This window comes from Meleagris gallopavo, chromosome 21 (genome assembly GCF_905368555.1).
Source record: "Meleagris gallopavo chromosome 21, MGAL_WU_HG_1.1, whole genome shotgun sequence".
Taxonomy (NCBI): Eukaryota; Metazoa; Chordata; class Aves; order Galliformes; family Phasianidae; genus Meleagris; species Meleagris gallopavo.
The window spans coordinates 6,600,350-6,621,348 of record NC_139424.1 but is presented as its reverse complement, the minus strand read 5'-3'; the positions used below and the strand labels follow the sequence as shown (position 1 = coordinate 6,621,348).

The 20,999-nt window shown below is 45.7% G+C and overlaps 1 protein-coding gene across 2 annotated transcripts; it reads right to left on the bottom strand.

Annotated features, from left to right (window-relative positions):
* Window positions 1-167: 167 nt before the first annotated feature.
* P2RX5 (purinergic receptor P2X 5) lies at window positions 168-20,429 on the bottom strand. Of its 2 annotated transcripts, none has more exons than XM_010722083.4 (12): window positions 19,414-20,429; window positions 17,584-17,734; window positions 15,703-15,822; window positions 14,695-14,770; window positions 14,255-14,351; window positions 13,737-13,817; window positions 13,027-13,165; window positions 12,404-12,540; window positions 11,876-11,969; window positions 11,264-11,329; window positions 10,327-10,409; window positions 168-9,896 (listed from the first exon to the last, which is right to left on the bottom strand). In XM_010722083.4, the coding sequence occupies exons 1-12, from the start codon at window positions 19,548-19,550 to the stop codon at window positions 9,821-9,823; spliced, it is 1,257 nt and encodes a 418-aa protein (XP_010720385.1). In that variant the 5' UTR covers window positions 19,551-20,429; the 3' UTR covers window positions 168-9,820. The 2 variants fall into 2 exon arrangements, with proteins under 2 accessions (XP_010720385.1, XP_003211850.1); XM_003211802.5 differs by having other exon boundaries at window positions 15,751-15,822; window positions 19,414-20,399.
* Window positions 20,430-20,999: the final 570 nt, after the last annotated feature.

Below are 20,999 nucleotides of genomic sequence, written 5' to 3'. Positions count from 1 at the left end.
CAGAGGAATGACTTATTGTCCTTAGCTGCAGTCACAGCTGCAGGTTTTGACTACCTTAGTTACTTGCATCCTGTGCACTGTGGGTAAGAAATACCAATTACTGCCTGTTGCTGCCTGCCCTACATGCAAACAGAGCACTATAAAAATAAGCCACTGACACGAGGAAGTATTTCACAGTAGCATGTAATTAAACGTACGCAAAGGTTTGGTACAGAAATGTATTTGAAATGCTAGTGCAAATGTTAACTTCCACAGTTGCTGTATGTTCACGCTATAAATAAATGACATTGTCACAGATACTCCTCACTGCATGTACAAAAGTCAATAAGTAATGCTCTTCCAAGTCAATCACTGTTTAAATACCATTGTGTCCAATGAAACACAGACACCCAAATACACTCAATGTCTAATTACCTGCAACCCAGTCTGTAGTGAACCCACTTGTTACAGCCATTGGCATTTTCTGCAGCTGTTACAGTTGTTGCGGTACTCTGTGTCTGAGAGAATCTGAAAGGAACTTTCGATCACCCTCTAAAGCAGTTAAGTCACTTTGCTCTGGAGCTGCTTGTGCAAACGCTGTTTAGTGCCTTTCATCTGAAAGCAGCAAGCAAATTCTTGTACAGCGACAGGGTTTTATCACATATTCTACAACCACACCTTGTGCCATCTGGCTGTCTGGTCTTTGGGTCGGTCATCACTTCACCAGAACACTATAAAATATTACCTGTTTGTTATACAAAGATTTTACAACATTAGGTTCTGTATTCAAAAATAGTTTACAGAAAAACTGAGTTCTGGCAAAACACAGGGTTGTACAAAAGGGGGGTTTGTCAGCATTGCCTAAGTCATGTTTCTTTTTGGGGAAGTGTCATGGTTTCATGATTTTTCATTATCGGTATTCCACATCATAACATCATGCAATGTACTGGGGGTTTGACTGCTGATGCTCAAGTTCCGGGTGCCTGTCCAGCGGAGAAGAGCAGCTACGTTTCCCCAGGGGGCTTTGCGGTCAGCGAGGAGATATAACTCCCGGCAAGGTCACCTGATGCTCTCTTCTCTGCCTGCGCTGCTTCGCTTGCGCTTCTCTGCCTGCGCTGCTTCGCTTGCGCTTCTCTGCCTGCGCTTCTCGCCTGCGCTTCTCTGCCTGCGCTTCTCATCTCAGCGTTGTGGTAAGGCCGATCCACCATCAATTTCACATTCTCTCTCCTTATAAAATTCTGTTGATACCATATTTAGTAAATTACTTTGTTTTACCTCAGATTGTTGCCACTGTTTTCAATTATTTCGGGGTCCCTTATTTTCTTTTTTTTTTTCGGGGGCGCGGATCCGCGGATCCCTCCGCCCTTCTAGTCACGGAACCGGGCCGAACCAGCCCGTAAACCGTTGACATTCTTGGTGGAGAATGCGGGCAACAGTTGCTTTTTAGCTTTTTGAACAAATCTCTCTCTCCGCTCTCAGACAGCTTCATTGGGAAAGTTTATCTGTTTCACCAGTACTGTCTGAAAGCGTGACCTTGAAAAGTCCAGGCGGACGGCCAATACTCTAGGATATTTGTAAACTTTGAGCCTTGCTATCTTGTTTCTGTAAAAGAAAAAAAAAAAAAAAAAGAGAAAAAATGCTTTCTCTACTGAAACTGCCTTTTAAGGGGCTGCATGCCACTGTCTCTTCTTTCTTAATGCTAAAAACATACTGGGCCTTAATTAAGTTCACCACTTTGCTCTATGGAGCAATAGGTATATATAGCCAATTGAAAACATGGATGGAAATAACTATGTGGCATCTGCATATTATGTGGCATACCATTCCAGAGGGAGCTGCTAATTTTACAGGGTTGGGGATTTTTAAGCAGGTTTCCAGCCTCTCCTTTGAATTCTTTATGCGGATTTTCAATGCTCACCTGATCACGTTATTAATCTCTGTGAATGTACTGCTCACCATTTCACTTATTATTAGTATTTATTATATTTTGAGGAAGTCTGCCCCAAAACCAGTAAATACTGAGTGGCAGGGAATGTGGAGAGGCCTGGGTGAGACTTTAGAGAGATGGAAATCTTCGGTGTCATGGAACTTTACTCCAGAACACCTGAAAGACCCTGAAAATTTAAACAGATATTTGAGACAGGAATGTCGCGGCTCAGGAAGATCTGAGGAGGCCCAAATTATTTGGGGCCTGGCTAATGCTTACCGGGCCTTATTCAATACTATCCTGGAGAGGGAGAGAGTTTGTGAAATTGAAAAGGAGAGTCTCAGGGAAACAGTGCAAAATGAGCGAGAGAGTCTCCTGGTCGAGAGAAACAGCCTCCAATCTGAGAGAGATGCCCTCCGAATTGAGAGAGACTCCCTGCAATCCAAACTCAACAGTCTTCAATCTCAACAAGACACCCTCCAATCTGAGCTAGATACTCTCATAATCGAACGAGACAGGCTCCGAGCTGAACTGGAGGATGAGAGCATTGGAACTGACCAACCTGATCAACTACAAGAAGCACCACAATTGATGTCACTTGCCCCTGTAAGAGGACGGAAAATGAAACGAATCTCGACTCAGTTAGAAGAGAAGAAAGAAGAGGAGAGAGGTCCAGAGGAGTGGCTCCAAGATCCACAAGAAGCACCCCTAAGTCCAGGGGAGGGGCCCTCAGTAAGACCACGGTCACCGGCGCCAATGAGGGCAACAAGAAGTCCCGAAAGAGTAAGAGGTGAGCAAGATATCGTTACTATTGTTGATCGATCTCTGAAAATGAATGAAATTCGAAGTCTGAGAAAAGACTTTTCACGTCACCCAAATGAGCCTATTGCCACTTGGTTACTTCGATGTTGGGACAATGGGGCCAACAGTGTGTGGCTGGATAGTAGAGAAGCTCGCCAACTGGGTGGCATTGCCAGGGACTCAGCCATTGACAGAGGTATTAGTACATGCCAGAACCAGGCCTTTACCCTCTGGAAGCGGATGTTGTTAGCTGTAAAAGAAAGATACCCCTTCAAAGATGATCTGATGCCTGAGAAAAAGAAATGGGCTGATATGGAAGAAGGCATCTGTTATTTAAGAGAATATGCTGTGGTGGAAATGCTACATAGCCCCGATTTCATTCCTGACGAGCCAGACCAAGAGCATGATCCCGAGAGAGTCAGGTGTACACCAAACATGTGGCGTACATTCACAAAGACCGCACCAGAAAGGTACGCCAGCACATTTGCAGCAATGTATGGCAGAGGGGAAAGAAGACCCCTTATAAGTGAATTGGTTAATAAACTTCAAGACTTTGAGTTACATTTAAGCCCTCTGCGAGCTTGTGTTTCAGCCATTACAAAGGTAGCTGAAAAGCTGGACAGAATGGAAAACAAACAAGAAGATATAATAGACAAACTATCAACTGTGCCTGAAGCTGATAAATCCATGGAGGTAACGGATACATCAAATGGGGACCAGAATTCCCAAAACAGCCTATTGGAGGGGCTCATCAACTTGATTTCCTCCCAGCCGGTGGCATCTAATGTCTCAGCCATCAAAAGAAGACGTTCTCCTGCTCGAGCAAGTGACAACAGTAAGACCACATCACGTTTTGCCTTGTGGCATTACCTACGTGACCACGGAGAAGATATGAAGGAGTGGCATAAACAACCTACTCCTGTACTTCAAGCACGGGTAAGAGAGTTACAAGACAAATCAACCACCAAGGTGAACTTCTCCAAAAAGGTGATTGCTCCAGTTGCTGCAGACAATGAAGGTAACAAATAGAGGGGCCCTGCCCCCAGCCAGGGGGGGGAAAGGGATAATAGAGTTTATTGGACTGTGTGGATTAGATGGCCTGGCACATCAGAATCACGAAAATATAAGGCCCTGGTGGATACTGGTGCACAGTGCACTCTAATGCCCTCGAGTCACCAAGGGACAAAATCAATTTATATTCATGGGGTGACTGGAGGTTCCCAAGAGCTGACTATGTTGGAGGCCGAAATCAGCCTCACTGGTAAAGACTGGCAAAAGCACCCTATTGTGACTGGCCCAGGGGCTCCATGCATACTTGGTATTGATTACCTCAGAAGGGGATATTTTAAGGATCCCAAAGGGTATCGATGGGCCTTTGGAATAGCTGCTGTAGACACAGAAGGTGTTAAGCAGTTGTCTATTTTGCCTGGCCTGTCAGAAGATCCATCTGCCGTGGGGTTGCTACGAGTGAAAGAGCAACAAGTACCGATTGCTACAAAAACGGTGCACAGACGGCAGTACCGCACCAACAGGGATTCCTTGCTCCCCATTCAGAAGCTGATTCACCAACTAGAGAATCAGGGAGTGATTAGCAAGACTCACTCACCTTTTAACAGCCCCATATGGCCAGTGCGTAAAGCCAGTGGAGAATGGAGGCTGACGGTGGACTACCGTGGCCTGAATGAAGTCACACCCCCATTGAGTGCTGCTGTGCCAGATATGTTAGAACTCCAATATGAATTGGAGTCAAAGGCAGCCAAATGGTACGCCACCATTGATATTGCTAACGCCTTTTTCTCCATTCCTTTGACCAAAGAATCTAGGCCACAGTTTGCTTTCACCTGGAGGGGCATTCAGTATACCTGGAATCGTTTGCCCCAGGGGTGGAAACATAGCCCAACCATTTGCCATGGATTGATCCAAGCTGCACTGGAACAGGGAGGTGCTCCTGAGCACTTACAGTATATTGATGACATCATCGTGTGGGGCAACACAGCAAAGGAAGTTTTTGAGAAAGGAGAGCAAATAATCCAGATCCTTCTGCGTGCTGGTTTCGCTATTAAGCGAAGCAAAGTGAAAGGGCCTGCCCAGGAAATTCAGTTCCTAGGTATAAAGTGGCAAGATGGCCGTCGTCACATCCCAACAGATGTGATCAACAAAATCAGTGCCATGTCTCCACCCACTAATAAGAAAGAGACACAATCGTTCCTGGGTGTAGTGGGTTTTTGGAGAATGCATGTTCCAAACTACAGCCTCATTGTAAGCCCCCTTTATCAGGTGACACGGAAGAAGAATGATTTTATGTGGGGTCCTGAGCAGCAGCAGGCTTTTGAGCAGATTAAACAAGAGATAGCCCGTGCCGTGGCCCTGGGGCCAGTACGGATGGAACAGGATGCGAAGAACATCCTCTACACTGCTGCTGGAGAGAAAGGTCCCACTTGGAGTTTGTGGCAAAGAGCCTCAGGAGAGACCCGAGGCCGACCCCTGGGATTCTGGAGTCGGGCGTACAGAGGGTCTGAAGAGTGCTACACTCCAACTGAGAAGGAGATCTTAGCCGCGTATGAGGGGGTTCGGGCTGCTTCCGAAGTAATCGGTACAGAAACACAGCTCCTTCTGGCACCTCGACTGCCAGTGCTGAACTGGATGTTCAAGGGAAAGGGTCCCTCCACCCATCATGCTACTGATGCCACTTGGAGTAAGTGGATTGCGCTGATTACGCAGCGAGCGCGGATGGGGAATCTCAACCGTCCAGGAATCCTAGAGGTGATCATGGACTGGCCTGAAGGCAAAAAGTTTGGAACACCGCCAGCAGAAGAGATATCACGTGCTAAAGAGGCCCCACCATATAATGAACTACCCGAAAATGAGAAGACATATGCCCTATTCACAGATGGATCGTGTTGTATTGTGGGGAAACACCGCAGATGGAAAGCCGCTGTGTGGAGCCCCACACGACAAGTTGCAGAGGCCACTGAAGGAAAAGGAGAATCGAGCCAATTTGCAGAGGTAAAGGCTGTCCAACTGGCCTTGGATGTTGCTGAACGGGAGAGGTGGCCAATGCTTTATGTTTACACTGACTCGTGGATGGTGGCAAATGCTCTATGGGGGTGGTTACAGCAGTGGGAGCAAAACAACTGGCAAAGAAAGGGTAAACCTATTTGGGCTGCTGACCTGTGGAAAGATATTGCTGCCCGAATAAAGAATATGGTTATAAAGGTGCGTCACGTAGATGCCCATGTGCCCAAGAATAGGGCTACTGAAGAGCAGCAAAATAACCATCAGGTAGACAGAGCTGCCAGAATTGAGGTGGCCCAAATAGATCTGGACTGGCAGAACAAGGGTGAATTATTTCTAGCCCGATGGGCCCATGAGACCTCAGGCCATCAAGGGAGAGATGCGACATATAAGTGGGCTAGAGACCGAGGGGTGGATTTAACTATGGATGCTATTGCGCAAATCATTCATGACTGTGACACGTGTGCCACAATTAAACAAGCCAAGAGAATGAAACCTCTCTGGGAGGAAGGGCGATGGCAAAAGTACAAATATGGGGAGGCATGGCAGGTTGATTATATCACCTTGCCACGATCTCGTAATGGTAAGCGTTATGTGCTCACCATGGTGGAGGCAACAACTGGGTGGCTTGAAACCTATGCAGTACCCCACGCTACCGCCCGAAATACCATACTAGGTCTTGAGACACAAGTCCTGTGGCGACATGGTACCCCAGAAAGAATTGAGTCAGATAATGGGACTCATTTTAAAAATTCTCTTGTAGGTACCTGGGCTAAAGGTCATGGTATTGAGTGGATTTACCATATTCCCTACCATGCACCGGCCTCAGGTAAGATTGAACGATACAATGGGTTGTTAAAAACTATGCTGAAAGCAATGGGAGGCGGTACATTTAAGCACTGGGAGAAGCATTTGGCAGAAGCCACCTGGTTAGTCAATACCAGAGGATCTATCAATCGTGGTGGTCCAACCCAGTCCAGCTCCCTACATACCGTAGAGGGAGATAAAGTCCCTGTTGTACATGTAAAGAATATGTTGGGAAAGGCAGTTTGGGTTATTCCAGCCTCTGAGAAGGACAAACCTCTTCGTGGAACTGTTTTTGCCCAGGGACCTGGGTCCACTTGGTGGGTGATGCAGGAAAACGGGGATGTTCAATGTATACCGCAAGGGAACTTGATGTTGAGGGAGTACAGTCAGTAATTCCTAGTGCGTGTGTTTATATTTTGTTTGTCTATATTAAGCATGATGTAGTGATGTGGAATAAGGGGTGGAATGTCATGGTTTCATGATTTTTCATTATCGGTATTCCACATCATAACATCATGCAATGTACTGGGGGTTTGACTGCTGATGCTCAAGTTCCGGGTGCCTGTCCAGCGGAGAAGAGCAGCTACGTTTCCCCAGGGGGCTTTGCGGTCAGCGAGGAGATATAACTCCCGGCAAGGTCACCTGATGCTCTCTTCTCTGCCTGCGCTGCTTCGCTTGCGCTTCTCTGCCTGCGCTGCTTCGCTTGCGCTTCTCTGCCTGCGCTTCTCGCCTGCGCTTCTCTGCCTGCGCTTCTCATCTCAGCGTTGTGGTAAGGCCGATCCACCATCAATTTCACATTCTCTCTCCTTATAAAATTCTGTTGATACCATATTTAGTAAATTACTTTGTTTTACCTCAGATTGTTGCCACTGTTTTCAATTATTTCGGGATCCCTTATTTTCTTTTTTTTTTCGGGGGCGCGGATCCGCGGATCCCTCCGCCCTTCTAGTCACGGAACCGGGCCGAACCAGCCCGTAAACCGTTGACAGGAAGAAAAAAGAGTCAAGGCTTTAACTACCTCACTAGTATGCTTTTTCATGCCATCTGCTGCTTTTTGCACATTAATTAGTATGGTTAGACACCTGTACTATTGAAATACATTCTAAACTCTTAATTGAATTGTTTTGCATAAGTGTGTATCACAAAGGAAACTGGCACGTGCAACCTAAAAAAAATGTGTTTTACAGCAGAGTTTTAACAGAGCACTGCTCCAAAGTGACAAACCTTATTGCTGTACTTCATATACAAAAAAAATATCAAACAAGATCCTGAGAGGAAAGCTGTTTATGTTTTATTAATGCAGTTGTTATTAACTGCAAATGAATGTTGTAACTAAGGGAGATATTCTAGTGAGCTTTGGGGATGCTGAAGCCCATGAAGACTTAAATTCAGGAAGAAGCTTTGGTTGTCTAAGAAGGACATCATTCTGTCAAGTTGAAGCATTAGCTTCAGGTGGGCACAGCCAGCTTTACATGTTATGGTGAACTATCTGGTCTCTGAGTTGTGCCTTGGCCTGATGACGTGTGGGGTTTACTACATGTTTTACCATCTAGAAACTATTTAAATAGAACTAGGCCCTGATAGAAAAAGCTCTGTGTTTTTTCGTTGGCATAGTAGTTCCAGTAGGCCTGGCTAGTGTTGTCTATCCATTATATGCAGGGTGCTGCATATCTGTCAAGAGTTCTGGGTCAAAGAATTTCAGTGTAAATACAGCACCAAGTGTACATAGCTTATCCTAAATTACTGTCACTCCAGTGTTTAATTCCATTTTCTAGCTAAATGTTTGACTAGTTGATATTTACTCGCATCTGCCCAGAAGCTGGAGCAGAGAGAGCAGACTGGACTGGGTGGGGCTTGCTATTAATGACTGAATTGGAAGTTTGCCACTTCTAGCAAAGGTGAGTTTTCATTTAGACAAAAAAAAACATTGCTCAGAACAAACGCTTTTGTGAAATTAAAGCAGAGGTAGGTGTTGCATTCTGATTCCATCTGTGTGTAACAGCAGATCACAGCAGCTACCTGCAATGCCATCCTCTCTACAACTGTCCTAGCAAGGACACTGCAGCAGGAGGCCTTTAAATGTTGTGAAAGGACTAATATTTCAAAGAGAGGAACATTCACCTACCGCCTTAGTGAGTCAGTTCCTGTCAGCTCAAGCAAATCCAGGCTTTAAAAGAAAATAACATTATTTTGTAAGCATTTTCCTCCTCTTAGAGTAATTGCATCCCCACTTGGTTCACAAAGTGGGTTGCAGTGACTTAGTTTTCTCTTGAGAAACAACAAAGCACCTATGGTTCTTGGAAGATACTGAAATGTTAGAACAGTGGACGTCTGTCTTCTACTTTTTCCTTCTGTTGTTACATTTGGAAGAACCCAGCAAAGTCTGTTTGACCTGACAGAGTTTTGCTTTTCAATCTCCACAGCACTACTAATATTACTAATACTCTCCCTGTCCATAAAATACTCCTCTGCGTGCTGTCATCTTTTCTGTCCTCTGAAATACTGGTTATTTGGGTATAAATGGAGAATCTGTGTAGCAGATGAGGTAGCTGGGAGCCAGCCGTGGCTGAAACTGGTTCTCCACTCAGAGCTGTGGCAGGCTCTGCTGCGGACGTTCCCAGGAGAGATGAGCAGAGCACCTTGTTGCAGCAGTTGTAAAGGCTTTCCCTGGAGGAGCACTGCTCCTAGCTCTGATGGTTACAACAAAAACAGGGCAATAAGAGTAATTGGGCAGTACAGGATGATAAACCACTTTCTTCTGGACACAGTTGCTGCAGTTCTGCAGTGCTGCATTTCGTTGCACTTCCTGACGAGAGCAGTCCTGCTGCTTTATATCTAATCTTGCAAATAAGAAAAGCGAGAGTTGGGAGCTGTGGCTGCAAGCTGGCGGAGCAGGAGACGAGTTAACTGTTGGCCACGACCCTCCTGAAAATGTCAGTGGTGTTTCACAACACTTCTCTTTTGCACTTGGAAGCAAAGCATAGCCACAGAATAATGGTAGCACAGATAGATCTATCAAGAGATATAAAAACTTTCATTTGGTGCCTTCTTTTTCCTCTTACAAAATCCTTCTATAAATCCATAGTGATGAACACAGGTGTTGCAAGCTCAAGATATCAGAGAACATCTCAGGGAAAATAGGGTGTTCTTTAAAGGACATTTTTCCTCTGGAAATCCCAATAATAGATGGTAGATCTGATCTGGGTAGCTCCACCTCCCAGTCCCAGTGTCATTTCACACCTGTGTAGTTTTCCTGGAACGTGATTCCAGTTGACAGACCCATCATCATGTCTAGAGCCCACCAAGTTGGTCTGGGCTCTGATTCCCATTCAGAGTAGGGCTATTTAATGACTTCCTGGAACTGGACCTGAGGAAACAAGCAAAGATGACAGAAAAAGCAAGCAGGCTATTTCCATTTCAGGAGACAATGTGAGGAGGATGTTTCCAGCCAGCCTGTCCCCCGTTACCACAAAAGTCATCAAAGCTAAAGCTCCAGTTCTCAGTTTCATGAGACTCTAGAGACCTTGGAGCCAGCCCAGTTCCGTCTGCAATCATTATGGACTGACTGTGCAAAGCCATTTATAGACCTACCATGACTCAGCAACTTCCTTTTATCCCTAGCTAATTGCAGTGATGAATTGCAGAGTGAGGGAGTAACTTGGCTAAACTCATTTGGAGGAATGTAATTTCCTGGAATTAGACTCTGTTTGCCATTAATGTTTATTGCATTCTACAATCTCCTATTTCTATTAGTCATAAAGCCATTACATTTAAACACAAAAGCCACGGGTACTTACTTTACTTCCTCATACTTTTTGCCTCGATAAAAGTTACTCTTTTTAATCAGATAGAGCAGCACCAGGTCACAAAAGAAAGCTCCCTGCAAAACAGAAAGAATTTGTCATGGCCACTAACAAGGAACAAATCTCCCTCTCCCAGTGGCCACCACAGTCCCTGCCTCCAAACTCTTCCAGCCTATACACTTGACAAGCTCTCCTCCTGGCTATCCTGCTCAGCCTGCAGTTACTCATCCTTGCTTGCTCCAAGTTCTCTTTCAGGTATTTTTTTCTCCATAGCTGCTTAGATGTTGTGGTCTTTGCGCTGCATTTGAGGAACACTTTAACAAGAAGTGACAGTTTAGATCTGCTGTTATACAAATGCTTTAATTCCTGCCTTAACCTTCTCTTCAATTGCTTGTGTTGAAAAAGGCATCATATAGCCAGAGCTTACAGGTGAGCTACTAAATGCTGGAATATCTCAGAGATAATGCATAACTGGAACTGGAAGGCAGGCATGGAGAAAAACAGTGCCTGCAGTATTTCAGAGTCATCAGGGTGCAGTACTTGAGTACATCAGACTTAACTGTGTTTGCCTTCACCATGGTAGCACTGTAATCAACAAACACAGTTCAGAGTTCTTTTTTTTCACTACCATGTTTCATCTTTAAAGTAGAAAAGGAAATGTTCAGATTTAATTTGTAATGAAAATTAAAGAAAAATAACTTGTAGAAGCTGCATTTTCTTTCATGTACCATGTAATATTAGGGGTATTTAGACTACAAGGTACATTAACAGATGCCTTCAAGACAGGACACAGACACACACCTCACTGAGCAGCCAAAGTAGTAAAAATCCTGCTGGAGAAGATAATTAAATTGTCCCTTTTTATCCTCAGAGCAGCTAACTGGCAGCTCTGCGTCCCAATATGTTACTTTAAGAAAACACCTCGACTTACCGCTCCCATGAGAGCCAGCCCTGAACCGATATTGATGACAGTGGGAATGATGTTAAATTTCCCTGCCTAAAAGAAAAACAAGTCATGAAGTATTCATTGAAAACAATCCAAGAAACAAACGTCAGGTTTTGGTATTAGAGAGGGGAAGCTACTGGTGCTCGTGGGTGTGTTTTGTGGGAAGCTGCTGGTGCTTATGGGTGTGTTCTGTTAGCAAAAGGCAGGCATAACCATAGAAGGATTTGCAGTGAACAGTCATCAGAGTTAAAGGTCTGTTCATCTCAAATCCAACTGCTCATTGGCTGCATTTCTGAGCTTGCATCATCCCTGGATTAGGCTTCTTTGCTAGTGCAGACATGCTAAACAAGTCTGGGGAGCATCTTTACATTTGCTGGACTTTATACGAGACTGTTTTTAGGTATAAGAGGTGCAGACTGCTGACCTTTACCTCCTCCACACTCCTGGTCATCTCCCTTATTATGCAGGGTGAATGGCAAGCCCTCTTTCCTACAAGAAGCCAGACAGGCTGTTCTTATCCCAAACCTGCTTTTTTCACTGAGAAATGTCTCCCTGCTTCTTCTCCAGGCTAGCAAATATTCTGGCCTGAAACCTCACCTTGCCATTCACCATCACATCAAAACGGATTCCATATGCTTTAAAGAGTGTCCGGTACTCAATCCCTTCAGCATCCCGGTAATATTTAGCAAACCTGAAATGGAACAATACCAATTTTAACTCCATCATCTGCCCCCACACACAAGAACCCATCTGAGTTCACCCCTCTGTGCCAATGGATCTATTCCTCCTATCAAAAACAGCTTTAGCTGTAAAGTGTATCTCCAAGTGGCAATCAAGTCAGACCCTTCTCAGGATGGTGTTTCTTAGCTGATGGTAGCAGAAAACCACTCAGATTGGGAAGTGTCTACCCACAGTTATAGCAGTTACAATTTCTTTGGACATTCCTTTCTCATTGCCACATGGAGTATGGAAAGAAAACATACTGCAATAGAGATTGTACAGCCAGAACCTATGGATCTTGTCTGCAATTAATTGACTGGGAGTCAGGCAGATGAGCAGTGGGTAACACCAATTATGAAGGGACTGCCAGAAGTCATAACTGATGTGCTTCTCCTTTCTACTTACCTGAAGTTGTATCCAGAAGAGACAGATTTTTCTGCAAACTTGTTATCCAGACGGCTAAAAGAATAGTGGGGATTACATTCAGAAGGGGCTTTATCAAGATCACAGTTCCATTCAATCTGAATTCCTATCACACCACCCTTAATGAAAGAGAGAGAGAGTGTGAGTTTAAGCTTAGATCAATTAGTCTGTTTCAGCTTTGTCCAATCCTTGAGCGAGATTTCCCCAGGGACAAGAACAGATACATTTCTGGTCAAATGCTTCTGGATGGGCTAAGTTCATTTTTATAATAATAAGCACATTACTTAACACACAACTCTAGTCTGGTGTCCTAGGAAGAGGCTTCTCATCCTGTTTTCATTAAGTAGCTGTAACATTTCAGGGGGTAAGCACTAAATAACAGAAAACTGGCCCTTCCAATTCTTTCAGAAAAGAAAAGTTTTCCTGGCTCCCATTCCCCTGGGACAGGATAAATGGAACCAGCACGATTTTAAGAAATGGCATCTCCATTTTTCCCTGACTCTGGATGGGAAAAAGATCCCTGAGCAGTCACCAGTGGCTCTCCTCAGCCACCCAGCAAGCAGTACAGGCAGCTGGAGAAACACAAGCTCAAAGGGTACTCCTACCTCCAAAGCCATTTTCTGAAAGTCATTCCCAGCCCATCTGACGATGTTCCCCAGAAGGAAGATGGGGCAGTAGGGATGCTCCGTGCTGTAGTGGCAGGTCTTTAGGTAGGACTCATTGTTGGTGGCCAGCACATTCATCCTACATGTGGGGAAGAGAAGAAAGGATCTTGTCTCCCTCTCTGCTTGCCTACACAGCCTACAACCCCAAGGCTGTGGAGATGAAAGATTTCTTCAGCACTCTTCAGTCTGTCTGAGCCTGTCAGAACAGCAAAGCCACACTTCTTTCTACTCTCCTTACTTCTGTCTTAATGGAGCAAGAGCTGCAGCAGCAAATGCAAACAATTCTTCAAATTTGTATTTTCTCAACTTTGGCCACATCTTCGTTTATACAGAAGAGGAATATTTGGGAGCAGAAGCAACTCAGAAACCTGACTGTGCACTGGCTGTAGAACATACCCATTGCCTTAGAAGCTCTCCCCCAACTGCAACCCATGCTGCAGGAGCTATCACAGACCACATTTAGTGACAGCCTTATCTGAGTTGTTCCCTGAGATGCTCCAGCCCAAGCCAAAGGCCTCCCTCTATGCTTTAGAAGAGGAAACACTCATTTCCCCACCCCAGCCACAGGCAGGAGAAGGATAGTGGAGCAAAACAAGGTTATTGGCTCTGTGATGGAGAAGATACAGGGACCTCTGGGCACCTGCACTTACTTGGAGAATTTAAACTTGGGGAAGCGGATCGAGTTCTTGATGAAAACAGTGAAGTTTTCTGCACTGGCGAGAAGTGGTTTCCTGGAACAGAAGGGTTTGTTCCATGTTTTACATCTGTACTCTGCTCACATGTTTAACTGAAATTGCCATTTAAGAAACAGCTCAGTACTATCCTGTGCTGCTTCCACGGGGTGAATCTGCTGCTCAGAGCATAGGGCTTCAGAAGCCACACCCTGCACCGCCACGACTGGACCCAGCTCCCCACACTGCCAGCAAGATGTTAGTGAGGAACATGCAGGTGAGGGCGGACACTGGCAGCTGGACACAGCCCTGGGATAGCCAGTGAGCCAAGCAGGTGAACAGAGGGCCAGTCCTGCTGGGGGCCAAGCAGGCTCCCTCCTGCTCTGAAATAGCCAGTAATCAAGCAAGCAAACAAGCAGTGGCAACCCAGACACCACTCTGAATGACACACAAGCCAAGCAGCTCAAGCTTGGAAACAGCATAGGACAGCCACGTACTTGGGCTTGGATCTTTTCTCCACTGGGCACCAGGCCAATACCTCACAAGAACCTCTGATGCTGTCCCTGTCTTTCAAACAACGGCCAGTCTTAACCCCTGTAGCACAGACAGCACAGAAAAGGTCACTCAGAGCAGCTGCTCCCTCTCCTTGCCTGCAGGGTAAATGAAAATCAGATGCTTGTCACTGCCACCCTAAGCCCTCCTCCCTGCTGTGAAAAGCCCTCTTAGCTGGAACAGCCCCTCTGTTGTTGCTGCTCTGAGCAGCCCGGGGTGCTTTTTGCCCAGCCATCAGAGAGCTGTAAACAAGGCAGCTGTCTTAAAGAAACGAAAATGATTGTTGCTGTCTGAAGTCAAAGATCTCCGGGGTTGTAATCAGGCTGATCTCTGAAGGAACCAGCCTCTACCAGAAGGTGTACAGGAGGAGGATCTCTTTCCTTACCATTACCAGCCACCACTGCTTGCCCTGCAGGGCAGTCTTCATCCTCATAACACAAGCCATCAGGAATGTTTACACTCTGTAAAGCAGAAGAGGACAGGAGTGAGAACCGTAGCAGGACACGACACAGTAGCAGAGCTACGTGCATTTCACTGAATCCTCTAAAGAATGGTAATCAGTGAAAACATGCAGCTGGAGTAGGCTGCATGTAGGCAGTGTGCAAATAACTTGGCTATGTCACATTACCAGCAACAACATGCTTCAGCTATCAAGTCTTGCTTTTGGTCTCTGCTCAATCTAAAGAAGGACAAGCTGTGGAAGAAGCCAAGCAAACAACATCTTCCACTACTCAACAAAAATAAGCAGAAGGCCATCATATTTCTCCGTAAGAGATAATTGTATATTTGATTTAAGCTGCAAGTTGTATGAGCCCCCAAATCACCGTATTCCTGGCAGCATGCTGGGTTAACACAGCCACTAGAGGACAGCCGTGTCCTTAACAATCAAGCTGTGCTGACAACCTGGATTACCCCACGTTTCTGTGAAGGAAAATTAATCATTGTTGTGTGCCAACAACACTCCTTGGAATGCCAGCATCCTTGTCTCCCAAGCTCCAGCCCATTCTGAACCATGATTTCATGGAGGACATGTAAACAAATATTTACATGTAATCATGTAAAAATGTAAGGTACATTCTGGAAACCTGAATGTTCAGCCTCTTAGGGAGCCTCTTAGAATGTCTCCTTTGCCCATAACAGAACTGAATCACCTCCAGGTTGTTTTCCCATGACCTTTTCTGACCCTGACCAATCACTATTCAAGTCTCATCTCCAGCTAGGCAGACATCCAACACCCTTAGTTAAAACCTCTATACGATCAGTGCCTCTGGAAATTAAGAGAGATGAACCTAAGTAATCAGTCCAATTTTCCTAACTGATGTACACTACAGAGAAAAAGCATTCGCCTTCTATCCTTCCCGTGTTCGCTGCTGCGTCCTCTGCCAGGTCTTACCCCCAGTTTTGTAGGGGTCTGGGAGCCAAAGGACTCAGTTCTTCCTACCTCAGGACACGTGGTTTGTCTCTGGTTTGGGGTCACAATCAAATTTGTCATGACAAAGAAGACGTTTTCACCCTAGAATAAACAAAGTAAGGTAGAAGTGTTAGACAAACCTATTTTAGAGAACCTGTTAAAAGTTCTCTGCAGAACAGTAACAATACCTCCTCTTCTGGTGCTTTTCAAGGTAGGATACAGCAAAGCTGTTTGTTTCAGTATTTGTTTGCTTGAATTTGGATATTACCAGTCTCACACACAGCTCTGACACAGAGAGGAGCAGTGATTTCATTAGTGACAAAAAAGCAGGTGAGGGCTGAAAGCAAAGCTAGTTGCAGCTCTCCCAGGTTAAGGTGTTATCATCCACTAGATTAAGGTGCTTCTGTTATACAGTTTTGAATCTTGTGAAATATATATATGAAAAGTCTGATGAGACAACTTCCTTATGAGTGGAAGGACATACAGCTTAGTGGGTCTCTGTGGTATAAGGCATTTTGCTTCAGAATCTGCCTTAATTTGGTGAGCAGGACTGTTGAGCTTGGCCTCACTGCCCACTCAGCAAGCACTTACCATTCTTCTGTCCCCATAAGGGACACAGTGCTTGACCAGGGATCACAGGCTCCATCCCACTGCAGAACTTTTCTCAGGCAGGGTTGGGCTGGCTGCCCCAGCTGTGCTGTTACAAGCCTGAGCTCATAGAACAAAGCTCCATGACATATCCATATTTGCATTCACAGCCTATGGAAGTTCCTGTGCTTTACTGTGAGCCCAAGGTCTGACATCACTACCATTATGCTGGATTCAATATTGTAGCCTGATTGCCCAGTCACATCTGAATTCATGATGCCGCAGTACAAACATCCACATTAGGGGGCTCAGAAGCAAAGCTAGCTATCTTTACCTAGTGTGCCACACTACAATGACTCCCAATAAGCCAACACATGATAAAGAGACCAGTACTTCGGTCACAGGAGAAACATCTGACAAGTTAAAATACCAAGTCGGCATCACCATTTCATTTTTGGGTTTGCACAACCGGCCACCTGCGAAAGATCCCACAGCTCCCATGCAGCTTCAGCACAAGCCTGCTGCCTGGCCTTCCTGCTGCACAGCACACATTGGTTGGAGATCAACAGCTGACAGCGAGGCTTTGCATTAAAACTGGTGAAGATGCAGCACACAAACCCATAGATCTGAGCGAACTGCAGAACGAAGGTGAAGTCTTACGTACAAATTGTTCAGTTTGCAGACTTCAGCCCAGAACCCTGAATTTACTCTCATGTTCCTTCATGCACACATGCCAGCTGCTAGCAGGGAAGCAGAAACAAACAAACACCACCTAGCAAGCACAGCTGAGCAATTTCCAATACAGTACCGGGCCCATCTGCTGGCATCTTCCCCTTAAAGCATCAACTCTGCATCTCACTTTGTCTAAGCCAAGGAAGCAGCAAGGCAAGTTTAGCCAGATCCATTTCAAGCAAGTCTCGTCACTCAAATTGCAACACATTTATTTCCATCTCCTCCCTCCTCTGGGCTGCCCCATGCATGCATGCCTGCTCCAGCCCACTAAAGGAGGTTCAGCTGAGCAGTCCCACTGAAATCCACCAGACTGCTGCTGAAGGGCTCTGTTTATCAAATATTGACCTTTGTAAGAAAGAAAGGCTCCTTATATATTTGCTGAAAGGACATAAGAGGAGGCACAGCACTGCTATCTTGTAGCCCACCTGTAGTTTTCTCACAGGAAGACCTGGATACATCACTGTAGCCTTTCCACCAGCAACCAGATTGGAACATGCCCTTCTACCTGAATGGCAGACACAACAGCAGAGGCATGATTCCTACCTGTGGAGGGATGACATAGTCTGCAACATCCCACAGCCTCTCTCCCAGCTCCGAGGTGTTGGTGAATGCCACCCCTTTCAGCTTGGTGATGACAGAGCTCTGCAGGGCTGTGTCCGTATCCTGATAGCCTTTCTTGACAACAAACACCCACCTGGGAAGAGCAGAGCAGGCAGCAATGTTAGTGAGTGGAATCAGGGAACAGTCTAGCCAGAGATTTACACCAAGGCCAAGGAACCTTTAAGGACAAATCAAAACACATGAATGACACCAAAGCCTCTGTTACTACTGGACGACTCCTAAATTCAGAATGAACTTCTTGATACATTCTGCACTTACCTACAGGAAGAATTTGGGAGAGGGACATAGGCTGCATTTGCTGGCACAGCTCCCTTTTGCAGTGCACAGAGCTGGACTGCACTAAGGCTGCAAAGGCAGCCATCTCAGGAGCTGAGCAGCATTCACACACACTGCTTTTCCCCTTCAACTTGTGCCAAACCTGAGCAATAACATTCTCCACTCCTATGAAGTGTCCCCCTTCCCTGTTTTTCCAAGAACGCTGTATTTTCTCCCCAAGAAGGGCTCAAAAGCAGAGTCTTAAATTTTCTTCAGTGAATCTGTGAGGAAATGGCAGCTACACACAAGGAACAATCCAGAGGAGTTTGATGATCACAGGCTGGACAGCCTCTGAACAGGGAGCCGTACACAGCCAGGCAGGCACAGGCTAATGCCAACCACTTCCATGACCAGCTGTACATCCCCAGCCACAGAGGAGGCACTGCAGGCACCGTGCTGCAGGCAGTGCCCAAGCTCTGCAGATGTCTATGAATGCAAACAGTCAGTGTGGCCTGGGTGTTCTCTGGACATTCACGGTCACTGCTCATGCACTGTCCCTCTTGGATGTGGTCTCAGCAATGTTATCTACAGAACTCCTCCTTTAGCAGCTAATACATACCAGAGCATTGAGACTGCATCACTGTCGCACTAACTGAAGCTCTGAAACTTACACCTTCCTATAAATAAATCCGGAATGCCAAAATACTATATTTAATCGGTGAAAGCATGAGGCGAAAGAAAGGAGAGAGGACTCCAAAGCTCAGAGGGAGAGGGTAAAGACTTATCAGTCACATTCTAGAAAGCCTCAGAAACTCAGGAAGCAAAGGCCCAGGCATCACACAGGCTGGATGACCCCACATCTCAGCCTGCACACTGCAAGGAGAACGGCCATGTTTGTTATATATCAGTGACTGCCTCCAGAACCTCTTCTGAGAGGTGCTCTGCCTATCTCCATGCCAACCGTGCTCAGAAATAAATGCAAGGCAGCTGACTTGCATGCTGCTGCATCCTCCACAATCCCAGCAGCTGCGGCTCACTCCAGCAGATACATCTGTCACTTTCTGCTTGGTTCCCTCTCGTTCAGACTGAAACATTTCATGCAGACAAGCTTGGTTTGTCTCATGGCTCAGCAACCTTGGCCCTGCATTTTGTCTCTAACAAGTCAATTGTTAAGGCTTGGCACCTTTCCTATCAAATACAGAAATAAAGGAGTAAATAATGCAGTATAGAGCCATGGTGGCATTTGATCCATTTTTAATCATACATTAATCTGGAAGGTAGAGATGAATCCAGCAATCTCCAGCCAGTGAAAAATCAGATAAGAGTTTATTAGGTATTACAAAATCCCAGCGTTATAAATAAACACAGTTATCTGTATTAAAATCATGCACCATAGCAAGCAATCCCTGTAAGCTAAAGTATCTTACATTAATCTTCATCACAACACAGCAAGCAAATGCAACCACAGCAGTACATTTAATAGAGGGTGATCCTTACCCCACGAGGTAAGCCAGGATGGAGAGCTGCACCACTCGATAGAGAATCCCAACCTTCTTGTTCTTCGCAATGACGTATTTCTCTGTTTTATAATCAAAAAGCGATAGAAATAAACCCTTCCAAGACACCTGCCCCATTCTCCCAGCTCTCTCTACTGGAGCTGGAGCAGAGAGCAGTGTTTGCAGCTCGGTTATCTGCACGTGCTCTGCAGGGAAACCTGACGCACCAACCCTTCAGAGTGAAAGGCTGATCTCCTCCCTCCTGTCAGCTGCTTGCCAGCACCAGCACTCAGGCTGGAAGCTGGCAGCTGCAATAACACCATATCCTTCCTTTGCTGCTTTCCAGACATGTCATTCTCTGGGGAAGCCCCCACCTCAGTTCAGCTCCTCTGCTTCATTTTCTCTCCCTCAGTCACCAAATATTTATAAAGAAACATGTTATAGCACGAAGCCGTGTTGCAGAGCCCTAGTATCTCACTGCTAAGTATTACAGCCTGCATTCAGCCTTCACATGATGGCAAAACAGCAGTTTAAATTTGTAATTACTTAAGCGTTCACATGAGTGACAAGAACTTGAGCCCTTACCAGTCAAAATGCCTGCCTAGCCACTCCATCATCCTGCCAAAAGAAAACAATTTAAACTAGAAACTAAATTCTGTGTGTGGATGTGGTTAAGAGATCATTCACAATCATCCAGATGCACAGTGAGTGCCAAGCCAGTTGCATTTAGATACAGGACATGCCACCTGGTGCAGTACCAAAGGGAGAGGAACAGATTTAACCCCACTGAGATTGAGAGCTGTTTACTACCCGGTAGCACAGAGATGAGGTCCTGGTGAAACAGAGACACCTGTGTCTGCAAGGACATGAAATATCCATTATTGAAACCGAGGATGGAGGACACTGTCCCCTGGCTAAGGAGAGAAAAGAGTGAGCTCTGAGGTAAAAAAATGAAGTAAGACAGGATCTCCCAGCAGCATGGTCAAAAGAGCTGTCCTTCCACACCAGGAGAAGCTCCAGCAGCAAGCTGAGATGTGAACCAGTGTGCTCTTTGCAAGGAGGATCCCATTCATGTGCGCTAGTGGGGGATGTCTGTCAGGTTTTTTCAGAAATGAGACTTCCCATAGGCTGAATCTGTTAGAAAACATTTACCAGAGATGTGAGGTGTCGTAGTAGGCATAAATTGCAGGGTTTTCTGCATTCAGGCAGGAGCATGCAATTAGCTCACACCTGAGCACACACTTGGCTCACAGGGCTCTGTCAGAACCAGAAATGCTCTTGAGATTACTCAGTACACACCTGTGATGCACACCTGAACACAGGACCAAAGAGCAGGTCACAGCCACGTGCTGCATATGCAGAGCACTGCCACATTACCAAGGCTGCTTTAGCACGCATTCCTCCTCCCTATATCCTCAGAAAACCTCATTTTGTCCCTTATCCCACGGACATCCCTAGAGTTTCCTAATACAAAGTGAAATAACTCTTTCTCCAGCAATTGCAAAACTGGAACAGAAATCTGCTGGGGAACTCTTTAACCCAGCAGCTGCTGTACTCCTGCTTCCAGCCCCACGACAAAAAGGGTTT